Raw genomic sequence first — 18526 nt, 5'->3', positions numbered from 1 at the left:
AAAACCGAACTATTTCATACAACCGTGAACACACATTCGATTAAAGTCTTTTAACAGCTTTTTTGCGGTAATTTATGCTCCAGAACATTGCTGAATGTATAACTTACAAGAGTGTTTTTTCGCAATCAAAAGTTGTCCGTTCTCTGCCAAGCTCTCGAACGTAGTGGTCGCGCTGTATGCAATCATCTGGGCACGGCAGGAGTGTCCGATTAGCTGATTTAGTGAGTCACATCTGATTACCGAATTCACACTGCATGTACCGGGTCGCTCTTAGCTGAGGGGGTGCCATTGCCGACAGAACCATTGATGTGAAACTTCTTGCACCTGCCTTCACGCCAACAGAAAAAAGAAGGTAAAAGGCTTCTTTCGGGCTGCGTTACGTCCGTGAACTGTGTTCTCGACCTCCTTGGCATTGCAACGATATTACGTGACTTAAGTGTAGTTTGACGTGTGTGCTTAACGTTTGCGCGTAAGCAATTGGCTCGTAAAGACATACTAGTGCGATGAGTTGCTGTGTTGAAGCGCATCATTTCAGCGACTGACGGGAACTGCAGCCAGATATCGGGAGGGAGATTGGTTGTTACCGAGTTTCTGTGAATGATTAGCATCTGAATTTGTATTTACTAATATACTGACAGTATGTTTATGCTACACCTCCGAGCGAGCCGCTACTGGAAAGGGCCTTGTCATCGCGGTGCCGGTTTTTAACGAACTCAATTGTTTTCCATACGTTAGTACACCAGCGGGCTAGTGGTACAGTCGTCCACAGTCTTAGCTGGAACATCATATTTGACTTTAGCGTGGTATATCTCACAAATTCCTAGGAAAACCTGTTCAAATGAGCGTATAGGACTTCAGCGTCCCCTTAAACTAGAAAGGAATGCAGCAGTTTGGACTAAATTACCTTAAACCAAAGCAGAAGACGATAAGTGGACAAAGCATTGCTCCATCTAAGACTGTGGACGACTGTACACACAGAGTACTCTTTTTTGACTCCCCGCAGGTCAAGTGTTAAGGCCCGTTCACGCTTGCGGCAAAAGCGAGCGAAAGCGACGGGAATCTTGTCGCTTTGTCACACGACGGTTGTTGTTGGGACCAATTTTTGTTGCCGCATCAAAAATCGCGTCTCTTTTGTCACAGGTGTGAACGGGCCTTTACACTAGTGTCAAATCTGGTGCTACAAATTCCAATAAAAGTTACCGTAGCACAAAAGAAACTTCACAAGGCATAGGGTTGGGCGAGTTGGTATATCATACTTGAACGTTCAATGCGCAAACTACACGAAGATGAAGAAAGAAGACGAGACAATGCGCAAACTTGCTACGAACTTTATTAGGAAGAAACGCGTTTTTACGTACACCAAATCATCATGTCACCTTACACTATCTTCCGTTCCCCAGTAGTGTCGTGTGGAAGATAGTGTAAGGTGACGTGATGATTCGGTGTATATAAAAACGCGTTTCTTCCTAATAAAGTTCGTAGCAAGTTTGCGCATTGTCTCGTCTTCTTTCTTCGTCTTCGTGGAGTTTGTGCATTGAACATTCAGGCACAGAAGAAACTGCACAATTCTGGCGCTACTGCTACTTATATGAATTAACTAGTGCAGGAGCGAGTTTTACTGGAGAGTACGTTTTTTTCCCGATTCCCAGCTCAGCGTCAACGATGGAGTGGATATTTGGACGCAAGAAGACCCCGGAGGAGATGCTGCGGCAGAACCAGCGGGCGCTGAACAAGGCCATGCGCGACTTGGACAGGGAGCGTGCGAAGATGGAGCAGCAGGAGAAGAAGATCATCATGGACATCAAGAAGATGGCCAAGGACAACCAGATGGTGAGCGGCCACCCCACTGAGGTTTTTTGCAACAAATTCAGCCATAGACACCCCTGCTACACTAGCGTCCGAATGGCATTTGAACAAAATGTCATTTGACTCAAATGCCAAGTTGTATTGCTACACTAGGTTTTGAAATGCCATTCGGCTCAAATGACATTCGAGCTGAATGAGCACTCAGCGAGACATTTGCGGCTCTCTAATGCCATTTCTAGCACTCTCGCACGCAGCGTCTTCGATCGGAGATAAAAAATATAATACTTCCACACGTAAAACAAACAAAATATTTTCGTTTGTGGAACTTTGGTCACTGTTCCATACCTGCCAACTCTTCCGAATTTTCCGTAAAATGTACGAATTTCGACCAGTCTTACGATTTTACGAATCTTGCCCGAAATTTTACGGAAAATATTTTGATTTTCGAAAAAAAAGGAATATCCATTAAAACGACACTGTGCCACCTTGCGCTGCCACGAAAGGGCAATACGTACTCTTGTTATCATCAGCAGAAGCTGCGACTTTGTCACCTTCTCGGGGTGGGCTACGCATCCATGTCCGGAATTCCCTTCCACCTCGAACAGCCTGTTTAGAGCGCGTCGTTCGGGGGCCTGTTAGGACCTCCGTGTTCGCGTCGCTCTTCGTATGACTGCCGCGACCAAAGCACTACGACCTGTGGTATGACCACAGTAGGTGCTTCGCAGTGCAATGACGTGAAGCCGCGACAATACTGTACCGAGTGTTTGTAAAATCTTACGCGACAGAATTTGCTCCTCCTGCCTTGTTGCTCATTACTCTTCAAGACTTGCGAATTTCACTTATGGTTGCGAAAACACGAGAACGCTTGGCACAGAACGTTAATCCTTTTAAACTTGTAAAAAATTAGTGCGCTGCCCCCCCCCCCGGACCGCTGGTTTTACGAATTTCCAAGTCACCAGGTTGGCAGGTATGCTGTTCATTTACTTAAAATATGAAATCAACATATTTAATTTTCATGCTCTCAAAACCAGTGAGTCAGTTGCAAAAAAAAATAAAACTACACAAACAGCCACCACTTGAGAGTCAAAACTGGTGTCTCTTCTAATTTGATATCATTTTACTGCCTTAGACTGCTCCTAATTTGATTGTTGTATTATTGTACAAAAACGGAACGGGGCGACAACAGCGCCACTACAGCACGGCGAGCAATTGTGAAATCTTTCAAATGCCATCGAAATTGTAGTGTAGCACGGTGGATTCTGAATGGCATTCGAAGCACCCCATTTGAGTCAAATGGCATTTGGTTCAAATGACATTCGGACCCTAGTGTAGCCGGGGTATTAGACCCATACCAGGCGTACAAAACGGCATTAAGTGCTTAATGCCTTATGGTTTAATGCCATTAATTCGCTGCAACACGCAAAAACCTAATGCCATTCGCTCTAATACCCGTGCCACAAGTGCATGAAAAATGACATTAAGTGCTTAATGCCTCAAGCTTTAATGCCATTAATTTGCTGCTACGTGCAAAAATCTAATGCCATTCGCTCTAATGTCATTTTTGGTTTAAGGAGTTCTGCACAACTCATTCACCTTCACGAACGCTTTAAAATCTGCCTACTCTCGAACGCGATGAGCACCAAATGAAACCAACGAAACTCTCAGCACCAGAGTGTTGACGCGGAAACGTAGCTGAACTTTGAAATAAGACGATTTTTTGTGCACTCTTAGTGGTAAAGTTCTGAAGAAGACGAAGTTCACTAAAGCAGCGGCAAAAGGAAAAACATCGTGTCACTCGTCGTTTTGAATTTTTCGGATTTGGCTACCGCTGGCAGGCGGCGGCAGCTGCTGAAGCCACTTTTAGAAACGGCTCACACCATTTTCAAGAAAACACTATTTCTCGTAATGTTTTCTGTCACAAAAAAACGTTTTTAAACCTTGTAAGACGTTTGGATCCACGTTAAAACCTCTAAAATATGAGTGAATTTCTCTTTATGGTCATTATCACCATAATGCCTGGCACATTTAATGTCTTTGGGTTTTCGCGTGTAGCATGGCCCACCCAAATAATGTCATTCGGTATCTTAAGCTTAAACACTTAAAGGGGCCCTGAGATGGATTTCAAAGTGTTTTTGTTTGTGTCAGAAAACTACTCTATGGTTCTTGTAGAAACAAGTCCAAAAATAGTAAGCATATTCGCCCACGCTAACAAAAGTTATTACCCCGACGAGACAGAACTATTTGTTGGCTCGGCGGCTTGCGATGACGACATTGTCCGACCTCGTCCGAGGCGAAGCACTCATTTCATGGTTGGCCGCCGGAATGTCCGTGATTTTTGACGGCGGCGGTCGTTGGTTTACAGCGTCGTCGTTACCATGGTTACTTCAGCGAGTGGGTCGCACATGAGACGACGCCCCCCCCCCCCTTTTTTTTTTAAGCTACCTTTTCAGTCCTTACGAACTTTGAGCAGGAGATACTGGTGATTGCGGAAGTCGACCTTGCATGCGCGAGAGTTTCCGTTAACGGTATAACTTATTTTTACCGTCGCTACATAGCGATACAGAATTTCTAGCGACTGTAGTAGCGAGCCCCCTGCGCCGGCGAAATGTACGCTCGCGTCTTGATTAGATTACCGGAAAGTTCCAAGTGAACGCCCTCCCCCGAAACATCGCCCACCCCCTTTTACGGGTGAAATATTCAATTTACTGAAGACACGGCCACCCCGTAAAATACATGGCTTTAGCGCCGATGAGTGAACAAAACAAACCCAAATCATCTCTTCGTGTGCAGATGCGGTCACTTATTCGTCCTTTCCACGCTTGACCCGAAAGTTCGCCCATCTCGTATTTTTTGATATCACTGTACTTAAATTTGGGTGGGCGTTCTTCCAAAAAACTTTACGGCACAGCAAATGCGCTGCGCTCGGCGCTTCATGCAAGCAATATTAGTTGATGTTGTTTACTACATTCTTGCTAAATGATGATCAGGAGCACGATAAATGACAATTTTTTTCAGAATGAGCGAGCAAAATCTCCGCCCCTACTCCAGCCTCCCACGCTTCCAATGGTTCAGATGCCTTTATGATCTAGCATAGCTCTTTTATGCTCTTAAAATTGTGTTGGGCAAGGTAATATAGGTATAACTGCGGAATCATTACAATATATCTTACTGATTTTATATTGAAATATTTAGCGGTGGCGTGAATCCTGGTTAATGTAATACTTGGTCCTAATTGTTCCCACTAGATGGCGGCGTCAATGTCATGTTTTCTATTTTTTAAGCTCTACAGCAGAAGTATACGGCTGTTTTAAAAGAAAATTATTGTATTGTGAGAGTTCAATCTAAAACGTCCAAGATGCAAGCTATTTCAAGCGTAAGCGAACAGTTCTGGGCAACAAACTTTTGTGTCATTTGCTTTGAGACAAATTCGCCAGATGTCGCTACTTGGCAGAGCCGGTAAGCCGGAATGCAGAAACTGCTGAGTGCAATCCTTGCGTTTTCAGCGGCAAACGGCTACTCTTGCATCATTTAACACGGTAAACGGTAAAGTGCGCTAAGAACACTAGGCAACAGGTTCATTCAGAAGGCCGGTGCAGCAAACCACACTTTCCAGCGATCATGACTTGATGGGAAGCAATGAAATGAAACTCTTTGGCAGGAGTTGTCGTTACAGGATGCGCATGGTCTTGCCCTTGTCGCGACTGCCGCAGAGAATCAGCTGCGACAGCGTTTGGGCTTGAACTGATTTATTCAGCCCGCGTGAGTGCACTTGAGCGTGCGCCTCGTGATCACGAGCAGTGCTCGGCGACGTCCAAGCGCTGCGTGCGGAGCTCCGCCTTCATCGTCGGCACGGCGCTCCCTTGGCGCGCCGTTCGTTACCACCTCATAACTGAAACAACGTCGAGGCTACGCTCGAAACACAGATGGTGCAAAGAATCCTTTTGGGTACAGCGTCCAAGAAAGCAAATGCAAAGAAAACTCTAACACCATACACGGAGCGCTGAGCGATCATGCTGGCTGCAAGCGTCGTTGCTCCTGCGCTCACTGTATCCTTCCGCCGAGAACGGAGGAGCCCAAGCCCGGTTTGGCTCGGTGTGTAAGTGTTTTACACTCCGGTATAAAACAAATATGTGCGACTGTGTAAACGCACACACACACAAAAGATGTTATTTGTACCTTTCTGATGTTTTTACGCTCGTAAAAAATTGGTTAAATCAAGAGCGCACTATTACGTCACGATTAGTTCAAGAAATAGCCGTTGTGCTCCGATACCATCGACCCCCCGAAAAACCCCATCTCAGGGGCCCTTTAATGTCATTTTTCGTGTATGTGTGAGAAGGGTATTCCTCTTTCGAACTGATGTGCCAGAAAAAGATGTGTAGGGCATTCGCAAACACAAAGACGCATGCATGTGCACTTTCCTCAGTCTCTGCTCAAAAAGGAAGGTTTTAGCATGACATATGTACAAAAAATTTTTTTCGACGCATGCATACGACCTGGTCTAAGACAGATGTGTGCAGTAGAATGTATACACTGGTTGCAAGAATGTATATACTAGTTGCATAAAAGATGTTTCGAAGGACTGTGTCTTGCAGCAAAACACCTGAGTGGTCTTGGGTGATTTTTGGTTTTATCCGCTATTTCGCCATGGATATGGCAGCAGGCTGGATAAAGTTGCGGAGAAAGGGATTGTTATGTACATACAAGCACACATCTTTCACTGAAGCCACAGACATTAAATTCTGTAACAAAGAGAACTCTTTTACATGTTACTAGTCGGAGTGTGTGATTGCTAGCCAGTAGCATGCCAAGAACGTAAATCTCAATGCTACCCTGAACTCCAGGGTTCATGATATTGGAAAATATAAAGACTTCAGTTTTATGACCAGCACTCTTTTGTCTAATGTTCCTCCAAAAATGACTAATTATCTCTATTTATCTTGGTAACTAATTGACTGACTCAAGAAATAATGGCATACTTGAAATCAGTGAAAAAAAAAAGCAGCAAGTCTTACAAGCTTCACAAAGTTTACTTACAAATTAAAAATTGGACTGGCTTTGTAGTTCTGTCATCCTGGCTGTGGCGGCGCTTTGTTCCCTCGCAGGACGCGGTGAAGATCATGGCTCGCGACCTTGTGCGCACCCGGCGCCAGGTGAAGAAGTTCATCCTGATGCGGGCCAACATCCAGGCCGTCTCGCTGAAGATCCAGACCCTGCGCTCGCAGAACGCCATGGCACAGGCCATGCGGGGGGTCACACGGGCCATGCAGAGCATGAACAAGCAGGTCGGTGCTCTTTTGGGGTGGAGCCATTTTGGTTCATCGTGCCGCTACCTAGCAACCAGTGGTTTAAAGGGGCTGTAAAGACAAAATGCAGCTTGGTTCAACTTGAAAGAACCAATGATTGGTAACTCACTCAGCTCCACACTAGTCAAAGAAAATTTTTTAACCGAAAACACGCAGGAGATATTGAAAATGTTGAAAGGCTTCAAACCTATGCTGACATGATATGGGCCAGCACTAGAAAGGCAACCCGCCGTGGTGGCTCAGTGGCTAAGGCGTTGCGCTGCTGAGCACGAGGTCGCGGGTTCGATTCCCGGCCGCGGCGGCAGCTTTTCCGATGGAGGCGCAAAGCAAAAACGCCCGTGTGTACGAGATTTCAGCGCACGTTAAAGATCCCCAGGTGGTCAAAATTAATCCGTAGCCCTCCACTACGGCGCGCCTCATCGCCTACGTTGCGTCGGCACGTTAAACCACACAATCAATCAACTAGAAAGCTAGTTGCCAGTGTGTTACGTGCGCATTACATTCAAATGATACATTCGAATGAATCTAGTCGCCCCACTATAATCGCCCAGACATGTTTCGTGGTGGCGGCTTTGGTCGCCAATAGCACAAACAAGATTTTGTGACATCACGGATAAACCGCCTGGACAGTCACTACAGCTTCGTCTGTTTTCTTTATTATGTCGACTATTTCAAGTTTGTGATGAAGTTAGCGTTATTGTTATCGGGACAGAGCAGTCTTCTTAACGAAGCAAACTTGCATTTTGTCTCCGTGGCGCCTCTGATACGCACTCATGATTACAGCGTACCAGCTAACTGTCGGTTTAGCTAAATCGGTGTCAAATTGCAATTACAGAACAAGTGTACTTGTGACTGGTACTTTCGGGACATCTTGTGGGTCTGGCTCATTGCAGTGACTCTGAGTAGAATAAAGAATAAAGAATGTTAGAATAAAGAATGTTTAAAGAATAAAGAAGTTTAGAACGCGTAAGCCGTATGTTGAGCTTTCCTGGCAGATTGACACATATTTTTGCTTGTTAGAAAAGCGTGTTCAGAACAGATTTACTGAGTTCAGCTGCAACAACCTGCATTCGAGCCCCTGTAACTGAATTTAGTTGATTTCGAGCATATCTTAAGCTGTATAAACTGCGCAAACCACTAAAGCGCCGATGTAAATTGTGAACTAGACCAAAAGTGAAGACTCTCGAAAGATTTCCAAAAGTAATATCAAATCGCATGTATAGTTAGTGTGACAACGGTTAGGTCGTTCTCAATGCCTAAGGTGTTTTGCTCCTGAGACCAAGGATTCAGCACAAAAGTATGGGGACAGAGAAAGACTAGTAGACGGGTCAAGTGCTTGTTTTGTCGAATTGTCTCTGTTTATCTTTTTGCACTGTTTTGTTTATTTGTTTTATTGTCGCACTCTTGATTGACTGAGAGGATGTCATCCAGATACTTTTTGGAGCGCAGTGCCATCGCCTAGATGCTCCTTATAGAGTGCTGAGATTAAGGCTTAGGAGTGTGCCAGCGAAGCCATCTTGTAAACCGAAATCCTTGTGCCTGCCTGTGGATGGCATACAGCAACCCACTCCTGTCCGTTTTTCTTGCCTGCAGCTGAACCTGCCGCAGATCCAGAAGATCATGCAGGAGTTTGAGAAGCAGTCCGAGATAATGGACATGAAGGAAGAGATGATGAACGACGCCATCGACGATGCCATGGGCGACGATGAAGATGAGGAGGAGAGGTTGGTGATACTAGCTATTACTACTGTTAGTATAGTAACCGAGCTAGGATCCTGGTTAGTAAATGTATTCGCTAAGCCTATAGTTTAGGATTGCGAGGTGGTCGTGCTGAACCTCCTGGCTGCCATTCACAATTGTGTTAGCAGCTAGGCTGTGCTATAGCTTTGTGCGTTATGTTACTGCTCCTTTACTATACATATGGTGTTTTAAAAAGCTTCCACTGTGCTGAAATATTAAGTACTGAGACAATATAGGTGCAGTAACGTGAACATATTGCTGTAATTGACCGTACCCAGGAATATGCCTTTTATGAGAATTTCTGGCACAGAGTCGTCGTTTTGAAACAGTGCAGCTGTAACATACAACCAATGAAAATGTTTGGGGGCAGGAAAGAGGCATTTTGGGATTCCTGTCGCAACTGCACTACACATTGATTGTGCTCCTAGTTTTACGTCACAAGGCTCGGAGTGGGATCTAAATGTAGCGAGACCCCCCTCACTATTGCTACGTATGTACGCACATGGGTGTGAATACCTGTACATATGCAGATATGTGTATGTTTCATATGGACAAATATAAATTATGCACATACGTTCGATTGTTATGCAACTTTTTTTATTGTTACACGTGTGTATAGGCTCCGGAACGATCGCCGGGTGGCGCTGCACTCTCCCCAGAGGGGGAGTATGCCGGGCCGGCGGCCTATTCGGCACGTGCTTTTTTCGCTGCGCGTGTGCTGTATTTCTCGCGCTAGGAAGAGGGCTGGGTAAAATTTTCTTTCGACTTATGAAAGCATACACATTAGCACATGTCCAGCAAGTTCGGTTTACACGAAGAGTAGTTACTGAGTTAATTTTTGTCGACGTTTGTCTTGTCGTCTGCTACAGACGCGCCGCCTGCTACGCGCCGCTCGAACGCCTCCCGGCCCGCTCCTCCGCGTCTGGCAAGTGCACGCGCAGCTCGCGCTGTCTCCCGCACCGCCTGAGGCATCCAGCCTCCTCTCACGAATGCGACAAAGAGACCGCCGGCTGCGCGAGCCACTTAAGCCAGCACGTACAAAGAGCGGCGGGAACACTCCTCACTAGCCCGAAACGAAAAGATGAAACTGAAAGCGAAAAAAAAAAAAAAAACCCATATTGTTGCATGGTCAGCTGCCACGACAGTAACAAGGCGAAAGAAGAGGATCCATTCGGTAAATTCTGCATATTCCCCGCGAAAGCGCACCAAAAGGATAGACGGTAAGCATGGATCACTGCGGTTCGAAAGGTGAAATAAGTTGACACATTTTTGTTTGTATCTGTGTGCTTTCAGTTTACATTACCCGGCTTTAAAAATGCGAACTAGTGTTCTAACGAGTCCTCCCCTCTACACTTTTTTTAATGCATGCTGCCAATGATTGTTTTCCGCTATAATAAATGAACTTCGGAGCTGTTTAGCTGGTGCCGTTCGATATCGTCCAAATATAACACAATAGGTTGACATTTTGCATGGGTAAAAAAAAATAGTTTCTAGCGATTTACCTGGGTGTAGTAGCTCTGGTCCGTCTTGTCATTGTGACTTGTGTTCTGGACTCGATTGCTGCGTTGTTCGCCTTTTTCCCACATTTAGCAATACTGGTAATTAGAAGAGGTATACATCAAATTCTGTATATTATAGTAATTAAAAGTTATACGCCACAAGCTGTTCTGTTGTTTCCGCGAACTGACACGCTAACACATACTTGTACTCCAAGCGGGTGACAAAATTGCAAACAAAAATTTCTTCAAGGACAAGTAAAATGGAAATGCGGCGCTGTCAGCGCACCCTTTATTAGCGTGTGCCTTTCTAATGCGTTTTTATAAGATGCAGCTGATTGTTTCAAGAGTAAGAAATAACCTATTAACCATAATCAATCACGTTTATCTTACATTTCTTGCAAGCGTCAGTGTTGCTGCAGTCCAGAAAGTCCGGATGTCAGAAGCGCGAGCACGCGAAGGGAGTAACAAACAAGAGAAAAGTACGCTGTGACCAGCTGAACAGCTGTCGCCTTGCAGAAGAAAAGAGCAACCGACGACCGCCGAACAACGCGTTTCCCCCCTTAAAATCGTGGGGCAGTCTGCCGGTCGAGCGGCGGGAAGCAGGCGGTGCGTCTGTAGCAGACGACAAGACAAACGTCGACAAAAATGAACTCAGTAACTACTCTACGTGTAAACCGAACATACTGGACACGTGCTAATGTGTATGCTTTCATAAGTCGAAAGAAAATTTCACCCAGCCCTCTTCCTAACGCGAGAAATGCAGCACGCGCGCAGCGAAAAAAGCACGTGCCGAATAGGCCGCCGGCCCGGCGTACTCCCCCTCCGGGGAGAGGGCAGCGCTTCCCTCGCCCGGCAAACTTTAGCTTCGCCTCCCTATAGTTTGCGAATACCTGTGCATATGCAGATACGTGTCCATACGTTTCATACGGACAAATATAAATATACGCAGATACGTTCTATTGTTGCGTAACTTTACGTTACATAGGAGGGTCTGTGCCAGGGTATTAAGAGTAATACAGTTGCCGACCAATTTTTTATAATGCTCAACAACTTGAGACGTGTGTGAAATCAAGGGTTGGACGGAAGCCCGTCTGTTCAGGACAACACATGGCAGCAATAAAAACTGGCACTGACCAAGAATGTTTATAAAACCCGAAAGAGACATTTTGGCTTCTGTACAGATGCCTTGTTCACAAATCTGTTTACTATGAACAAGGCACCCGTATGGGAGCTGAAATGTCTTTTTTGGATTTTATAAGCATTCTTGGTTGGTGCCAATTTTTATTGCCTTGAGACATTGCATGTTCGGTGTTGATGTCTTTTGAACTTTTTTGTTACAAGGACTGTTTTTGCTGTCCCCACTAGTCAAGCACTAGTCACAGACTGTGACAGACTTGTGACATATAACTATTAATAACAACCACCCAAGAGAAATGTCACTGGCGTACTGCTTCACCAACCCTGACTTCCTGCTTCACGATTTCGTTGCTCCCGCCCTTCCCCCCCCGACTCCAGCGACGCCATCGTGAACGAGGTCTTGGACGAACTGGGCCTCCAGCTCTCCGAGAAGTTGACGGACCTACCTGAAGCCGGCGGATCGTTGTCCGTGGCTGGACAGAAGGGCAAGGCCGCTGCCGCTGCCACGCCCGTCAGCGATGCCGACGCTGACCTCCAAGCAAGGCTGGAAAACTTGCGGAGAGAGTAAAGCTCGGCTATACGCGAGAGGAGGAAAAGGAAATGCGGTCATGATATTTTTTTTTGCAACTTGTATAAAAGAAATATGTTCAGCCTGCTAAGGATGCAGTCCTGATCTCTTCGAACCACGTGGAAATGTTTTGGGCTAGAAAGAGCGAAATGTGTGCAGCACAAGAGGTATGTCATGTGTGGTTATTGGTTTAAATATCTTCAGCTGTCTGGCAGTTGTGGGGTTGAGGCAGATAGGTCTAGTGCTAAAAAAACGAGCTATTTCAAGCGTCTTCAAAAGATGACATCTGGTAAACCATTGTGCGTGCATTGCAGCGGTTACATTTGCTTACACGTTTGTCCGTTCAGCTAGCTCACAGTTTGAGTTGGCAGGTAGCTCTAGGGTGAAAAGATGAGCTGTATTTTAAACGTGTTCGACAGATGACATCCAATGCATCATTCTGCAGTTGTCGCTGGGAATGTTGACAAGGCGTGGCTGAAGAACTTTTGGAAGTGTTTACACATGCATGTAGAAATGGAAATGAGCAAAACTTGAAGCACTTTTTTTTTTGCGATCTTTATAAACTAACATTGAGCCTGCCGAGAATGCAGCCTCAGCTTTCTAAACGGCAAGACAGCTTGATATAATGTTAAATGCCAGACACCTAGATGCGGCACTTCCGTTTCAGACGAATGAAAAGGGCGAGAGAAATTCTGGTCAGGAAACGCTTAAAGTACTGCCACTCTGTGAAGGGTTGATTGTGATGCCATTAGAAAAAGCAGACAATTTCTTTTTCAGCTCTACTTACTCTGCCAACCTCTGGGGGTGTACATGCCACAAGTGCTGTCACAATGTTCTAGGATTCCATGTGAGCTGTCACTGAACTTGAGCTAGGTGGGTTCTGCCTTATTTCAGTTTCTGCGAAGTTGCTCAGGCACAAAGGCACGTTGCTTGCTGTAGGTCTGGTCAGCTGGTGGCTGGTTGTAATTAGATAGCCAGTGCTGAATAACGCTGTTAATGGAATTGTTACGAAGCTCTTGTTTCGATGGCCCCGTAAAGCACACAGTGTAGCCCTGGCTTCAATGAGATCGCTGCATCCTCCATGGTTTGAGTTGCAAATGCTTGTTCCCTTCTGTAATATAATAAAATGGCTTTTACCTGAACGAGCCGTTTTTTCCTCAGAGGTTTCAGACTAACATGTTGGCAACTTGGGATTTTTAGTGTGCAGAATGGCGAATGAAAGCTAGTAAGTGCAAGCAGACATTTTTTTTTACAGGAAAACGTTTACAAGGAAACTGTTAGTAGTTCAATGAAAGCTTTTTTTGCTTGTAAACACCTGTTCAAAAACACCAGCGGGGGACAAGTTTTTCAGATTAGCAGTGTCAAATCCCTGCTGGTGTTTCTCGAAATTCTAATTTGGTGCAGAGCTCTGTTATCTCAGATGGGCCACAAAGGCAAAATAAAACTTCGTTCAGTTTGAAAAAACTGAAATAGAAAAAAAAGGAGAGAAAAAAAGAAAAGGCTCTTGTTCGTGTACACTGTGGAAAACTTCAGTGTTGTGAATAACCAACTGACGGAGATCACATCTTTCCTCTAAAAAATAAGAGCGCAGGCATTTTTCGTCAAACGAACTTGGTTTTGGTGTTATTTCACATTTCATGTTCTGGTTCATTAAGCTTGAAATGTCACAACGCGAAAGGTAAGAGTTACATCGTTTTAAGAAGGTTCAAATTTTAAAGGAGCACTGACACGAAAATTTTATGTTACACTTTTATTGCTTTTGTCGATGCTTAATGGTCTGGTGAACCTGAAACGGCAAGCACTTCGAATACTTCAGCGCGCGATAGTTACATTGAACGGCCTGAAAATCGTTTGTTTCAAATTCCCGCACTTTCATCCCGAACGGTGCATATGACAGACTCCCGGCCTGACCTCACCGCTTTGTGCGGACGTCACCGGCGCCCGCTTGAGAGGGTGTTGTGCCCGCTCGCCGCTCGTGGGGCCGTGCGCGTGAAGTGACGTCACGAGTTTTTGGCGAGCGCTGTCGCATCACTTCTTTTTCCTCTCATGGAGTGATGTCACGCTGATGTCCATTTGCTGAGTGCCGCTCCGTGTGCTGCTCCGTCGGCGCGATAAATGAGATCCAATTGAAGTATGTTCTTCACGTCGCAGGCCGCTCATATTTCAGCCAGGGTATTCTGTTGAGTGAAGGAAGCGAACTCTTCAATAATATTAACGCCGAAAATTGGTGTCAGTGCTCCTTTAAAATATTGCGCTTCTGTATGAAGGATTTTTGCAGGAACCAGACTGCCCATTGGTTTGAGCTAATTTTTAACTCTACTGTTACAACGAATATCGGTTATAACAAACTAAATTACTGTCCCAATACTACTTCGTTATTGCGAGGCTCGACTGTACGGCAAACACAGATCATGTGGTGCAGCAAAGCTCACCATTTCATTGCAGAATCACATGGTGGTACCAGCATCAGCCAACCCCTCGAATGGGCATGTAGGGATTGGTTTATTGATTCACGTACTAATGTGAGAATCCGGGGAGTCAGCAATCTCGATTCAAGCCACAATCATCCACGACTATCATGGATGTTGACGGCATCAACGTTTACACTTATTTGGTCTGCACATCGAGTTATTAAGGGGGACTCACTAGTGTCGCTAAATAAGCTACGCCCAAGAGTACTGCCACTTCGTCCACCCGGGAGCGTCTGGGGGCCATTTTGTTTCTGGCTTGCAGTGTTGCCATCTCCCAACGAAACCGCCGGCGGCTGCTCTAGCGTCTGCGCAGCAGAGAGAGAGAGAGAGAGAGGAGAGGCGCCCAGAAACAAAATGGCTGCGACCATACGCAAACAAATATCACGTGATGCTTACCGACCAATGAAAATCCTGGTGCCACATAACAAAGAGAAAAGAGTGCCGATACTCTTAAAAGCCTTTATTTAGTCACGCTAGGACTCGCCTGTTAACATTCCTGTGGTACTTTTGCGACTCCACAACTCGTGGGTTTAAGAACCATCAGGCACAAATGAAAAAAGTATTACAAATACACCTCAATGTTCAGAACGGCCTAGCTTGCTTATTTTAGAGATATGTCCCTTCTGTACTGAAATAAAGACATAAAACTCTCGCTTTCTAGAGAACTAGCGCCATCTAGTAACAGGTAGATAAACTAAAATGTTTGTTTATTTTATGGAATAAGTGACGTATTTTGAAAAGAAAATTAGACCATTAGGAACATTTTCATGTATTTCAAACTTTTCGTACTGGTGTACGATGCTTTTGAAGCCAGACGGCCATGAATTATAAGTCCCACAGGACTGTAATCAGGTGAGTCCCCCTTAAAGCGCAGCCGTTAACTTAAAATCTCCGCTGTTATTACTGGCCAATCCACTCCCAAGTAGGTATATGCAAATTATGGAAAGGGTTTTCAACAATAGACGCTGCGATCGGGAACAATCTCGCCAACAGCGTAGCTGAAAATATGCATTTGTACCGGTTTGGGTCCCACACTGCTTCCACAGGGTATGTACGCTACGAAATTTAATCAGAGACAAGGTAAAAAGTGCACGAGAGAAAAAATGAGGAAATTTATTTACAGGGAATGCGGCAACAAATGCTCAGGACGCATTCGTGTGCCAGCAGAAACATGCGCACCAAGCCGTCGGCGGTGTAAACACAGAAGAACTGATGTCGCAATACCATCGTGTCATAGTGCCAAGACGTGCAGCTGATAAGAAGTATGAAACTTTAATGATTTACAGCGCAGTTATGACAGCTGCATTTTGTACAAGTGTTATTCATTCATCCCGCCTCCGAGAACTAGGAATTGTTTCCTTACGCAATATCACGTCCCTCCATGAATTGTACGTCTACTGATCCAGGCAGGCTTACTCCACGACGTAAAAGTTTCTTGCGTCCACAGTCTTATTTTGTGGATTTTGCACAAACTAAATTTACGTAGCCATTTCTCATTCTCATAAAAACACTGATTCCGCTTCTTAAAAGGCCTTTCTCGACACTGGCTTAGCAACGTAACAGATATGTCAAGCTCAAGCAATCATTACTGAAAAAGTTCATTTTTTTTATCGCCGCAACCATGCAAGCAAGATCCGTCACAAGCAGCATGGGTGGCGTGACACGATAAAAACTGACGCCATCAATGGTCAGAAGTGGATGCAGAGCTGAAGAGTGTTGTTAGGTGCAAGTTGAACACCTGTCACGCATTTCACAAGCATTGCTTGTGACGAGACGTTGCACAGGCCGATTCAGTAGTGATGCAACTGTCAAAAGTGCACTATGACGTGAGAGTTCCGGCCTCGCACTCCCACTACAAAATGCACGTCACATTTTTGTCACAAGCAATGTCTGTGTGCAAGACAGAAAACTGTTTAACCTACAGAACCAAACTAAGGTCTCAGTTGCCTGAGCCATCAGAGCCCTCTTAGTCACCTGGTCACAAGTTCGTCACAGTCTCGCCACAAAACAAGCAATGCCTGTGATGACAACCTAAGTACTGGATCAGCAAAGTGATTGCACTGTGCAATGCATTGACAGTTGTCACCATCCACAAATTTTTACCCTGCATTGCTACAGCACAGCATGTCACAACCCTGTCACAAGTGGGACTCACATGGCAAGATGCAATAGAACATGGTCAATAACAACAGACCTGCTCATCCGTCTTAGAATTTGCAGTAGTCTTATTTCATTCGTGTCACAATGTTGTCACAAGCAATGCATTCACGCAGTTGCAGTTACAATTTTCGCAGCAGTGGTACTACTGACTCGTCACGAGTGCATCATAATGTTGTCACACGCAACACCTGCTCTCATGATGGACGCAGTAAGAGCACGCAACTGTCACCCACAACTCTTCATACAGTTGCAAAGACAGATTTTGCAGTAATGGGGACACGGCGCCGGCCTGTCACGAGTACGTCACAATCTTGTCACAAACAGCGCCCGTTCATGACGGAAGCGAGTGCAGGCAACCGCAATCCGGAACTGAGTGCGTCACAATCTCGTCACATGCGGCACCCTCTTGTGACGGAAGCAAGCTCAGGCAACCGCAATTCGGAACTGAGTACGTCACAATATCGTCACATGTGGCACCCACTTGTGACGGAAGCGAGTTCAGGCAACCGCAATCCAGAACTGCTGACGTTTTCCATGGCTGCAGCGACACAACTCCTGCAGAGTGCGGCAGCCGGAGAACAGGATTAAACATCAGCCAGCCATGTCCAGCAAAGACTGCAGAGATGTGGGCACCCAAGTCTTCCCGTTGAAGACAAAGATGACGTTCCGGTCGAGATAGAGCATCACGTGACCGAGCCGGTAGACCTGCTTGCCCTCTTGGAAGCGGTGCGCCATGGGAACGAACAGCAGGTTCTTCTCCTGGGCCTGAAAGGTGTCATGCAAAGAGCATTTGCACTAATGATAACCTGAACAGGTGTACATCAATTATTGGTCTCTTATTTTCTTGTCCTGAGCAGCAAAAAACTGCTCTTGCAATAGAAATTCTACGGGGAAAAAAATACAGAGCTGTTTGGAGCAGTTATTAGTGACACTAGCCAATTTCAATTGGCTAGTGTCACTAATTGGCAAAGGCAAAGGAGACTAGCCAATTTCAATTGCTCTAACTACAGCACTAGAAAACTGCGTTTAAAGGGGCCCTAAACAGGGTTCCAAAGGTTGAGATTTTATGTGCGCAATCATTGGAGTACAATCCAAAGAACATCCTGTCGCAAAAATGATTTAAAAGCGTCCAGTATTAGCCGAGCTATCGTTCATTAAAAAGGGCCTGCACCAAGGCCCGCAACAAGGCCCGCAACAAAGCCTGGCCAAAGCACTGTGGAAGCGGAGACGCCACCGACCAGGCGCAAGACCTGATCGGTGACACCTAGAGAAACGGTTGCGTCGAGAAGCGCGCAGCCATTGGCTCCGCTCGGCGGTACGTCACGCTTGTAGCAGACAACGGCCAAGCTCCGCCTACTACCACTCAGCGGGGTCGGTCGAAGGCCGGCCCGCCGCATCGAACGGCTCCTCGTGCCGGCCGTGCTCGCGTTGGCGGAAACGAGCACAAACGAGCGTTTGAAGGCAAGATAGGGGGCTTCCTAACTCAACATGCTCGCTAACGACAATAATTGAAGACTGCCACCGACGACTATAGCGGCTCGCTAGCGGCTCGCTAGCGTTAGCGTTTCGCGGTGAACTCGTCCCACCGAGGTCGGTGAAAAGGCTTAGCATCGCCGCAGTTATCCAGACACTGCTTTGCGAGGCCGCGACGACGACGACCCCCCACGCAATCTTTCACTGCACTATCACCCCCTTTCGCGTATTTGCAAACTGATTTTCAGCAATAGTCCCGCACTGGCGGGCGGTGACAAGTTTTAGCTGCTGCGGTGTATGCGTTATTGTGCGTACACCGCACAGTGGGCTGCTTGCCGACCGAGCAGGCAGATGCTTGCCGCGGTC

At 45.9% G+C, this 18526-nt stretch overlaps 2 protein-coding genes across 4 annotated transcripts in view; one reads left to right on the top strand and one right to left on the bottom strand.

Moving 5' to 3' along the window:
• Positions 1 to 193: 193 nt before the first annotated feature.
• On the top strand, positions 194 to 13198 carry Vps2 (vacuolar protein sorting 2). Its single transcript, XM_077674650.1, has 5 exons — positions 194 to 352; positions 1650 to 1830; positions 6912 to 7091; positions 8706 to 8836; positions 11867 to 13198. The coding sequence occupies exons 2-5, from the start codon at positions 1663 to 1665 to the stop codon at positions 12054 to 12056; spliced, it is 669 nt and encodes a 222-aa protein (XP_077530776.1). The 5' UTR covers positions 194 to 352; positions 1650 to 1662; the 3' UTR covers positions 12057 to 13198.
• Positions 13199 to 17163: 3965 nt separating this feature from the next.
• Sip1 (septin interacting protein 1) overlaps positions 17164 to 18526 on the bottom strand; it is a 34249-nt gene continuing 32886 nt past the window's right edge. For 2 of the 3 annotated variants that reach the window (XM_077674648.1, XM_077674647.1), the window contains exon 16: positions 17165 to 17452. In XM_077674648.1, coding sequence (XP_077530774.1) covers positions 17279 to 17452 — 174 coding nt within the window. In that variant the 3' untranslated portion in view covers positions 17165 to 17278. Of the gene's footprint in view, positions 17453 to 18526 lie in introns of all 3 variants that reach the window. The other variant, XM_077674649.1, reaches the window with a different exon arrangement.

This window comes from Haemaphysalis longicornis, unplaced genomic scaffold (assembly GCF_048455015.1).
Source record: "Haemaphysalis longicornis isolate Haplotype H1 unplaced genomic scaffold, Haemaphysalis longicornis Haplotype H1 scaffold_6, whole genome shotgun sequence".
Taxonomy (NCBI): Eukaryota; Metazoa; Arthropoda; class Arachnida; order Ixodida; family Ixodidae; genus Haemaphysalis; species Haemaphysalis longicornis.
The sequence above is the reverse complement of the archived record's forward strand: the minus strand, read 5'-3'. Positions and strand labels throughout refer to the sequence as shown.

Coding starts and splice junctions, on each gene's coding strand:
- Vps2 (XM_077674650.1), top strand. CDS start 1,663: ATGGAGTGGATATTTGGACGCAAGAAGACCCCGGAGGAGATGCTGCGG. Junction 1,831..6,911: donor TGGCCAAGGACAACCAGATG/GTGAGCGGCCAC, acceptor GTTCCCTCGCAG/GACGCGGTGAAGATCATGGC. Junction 8,837..11,866: donor GATGAAGATGAGGAGGAGAG/GTTGGTGATACT, acceptor CCCCGACTCCAG/CGACGCCATCGTGAACGAGG.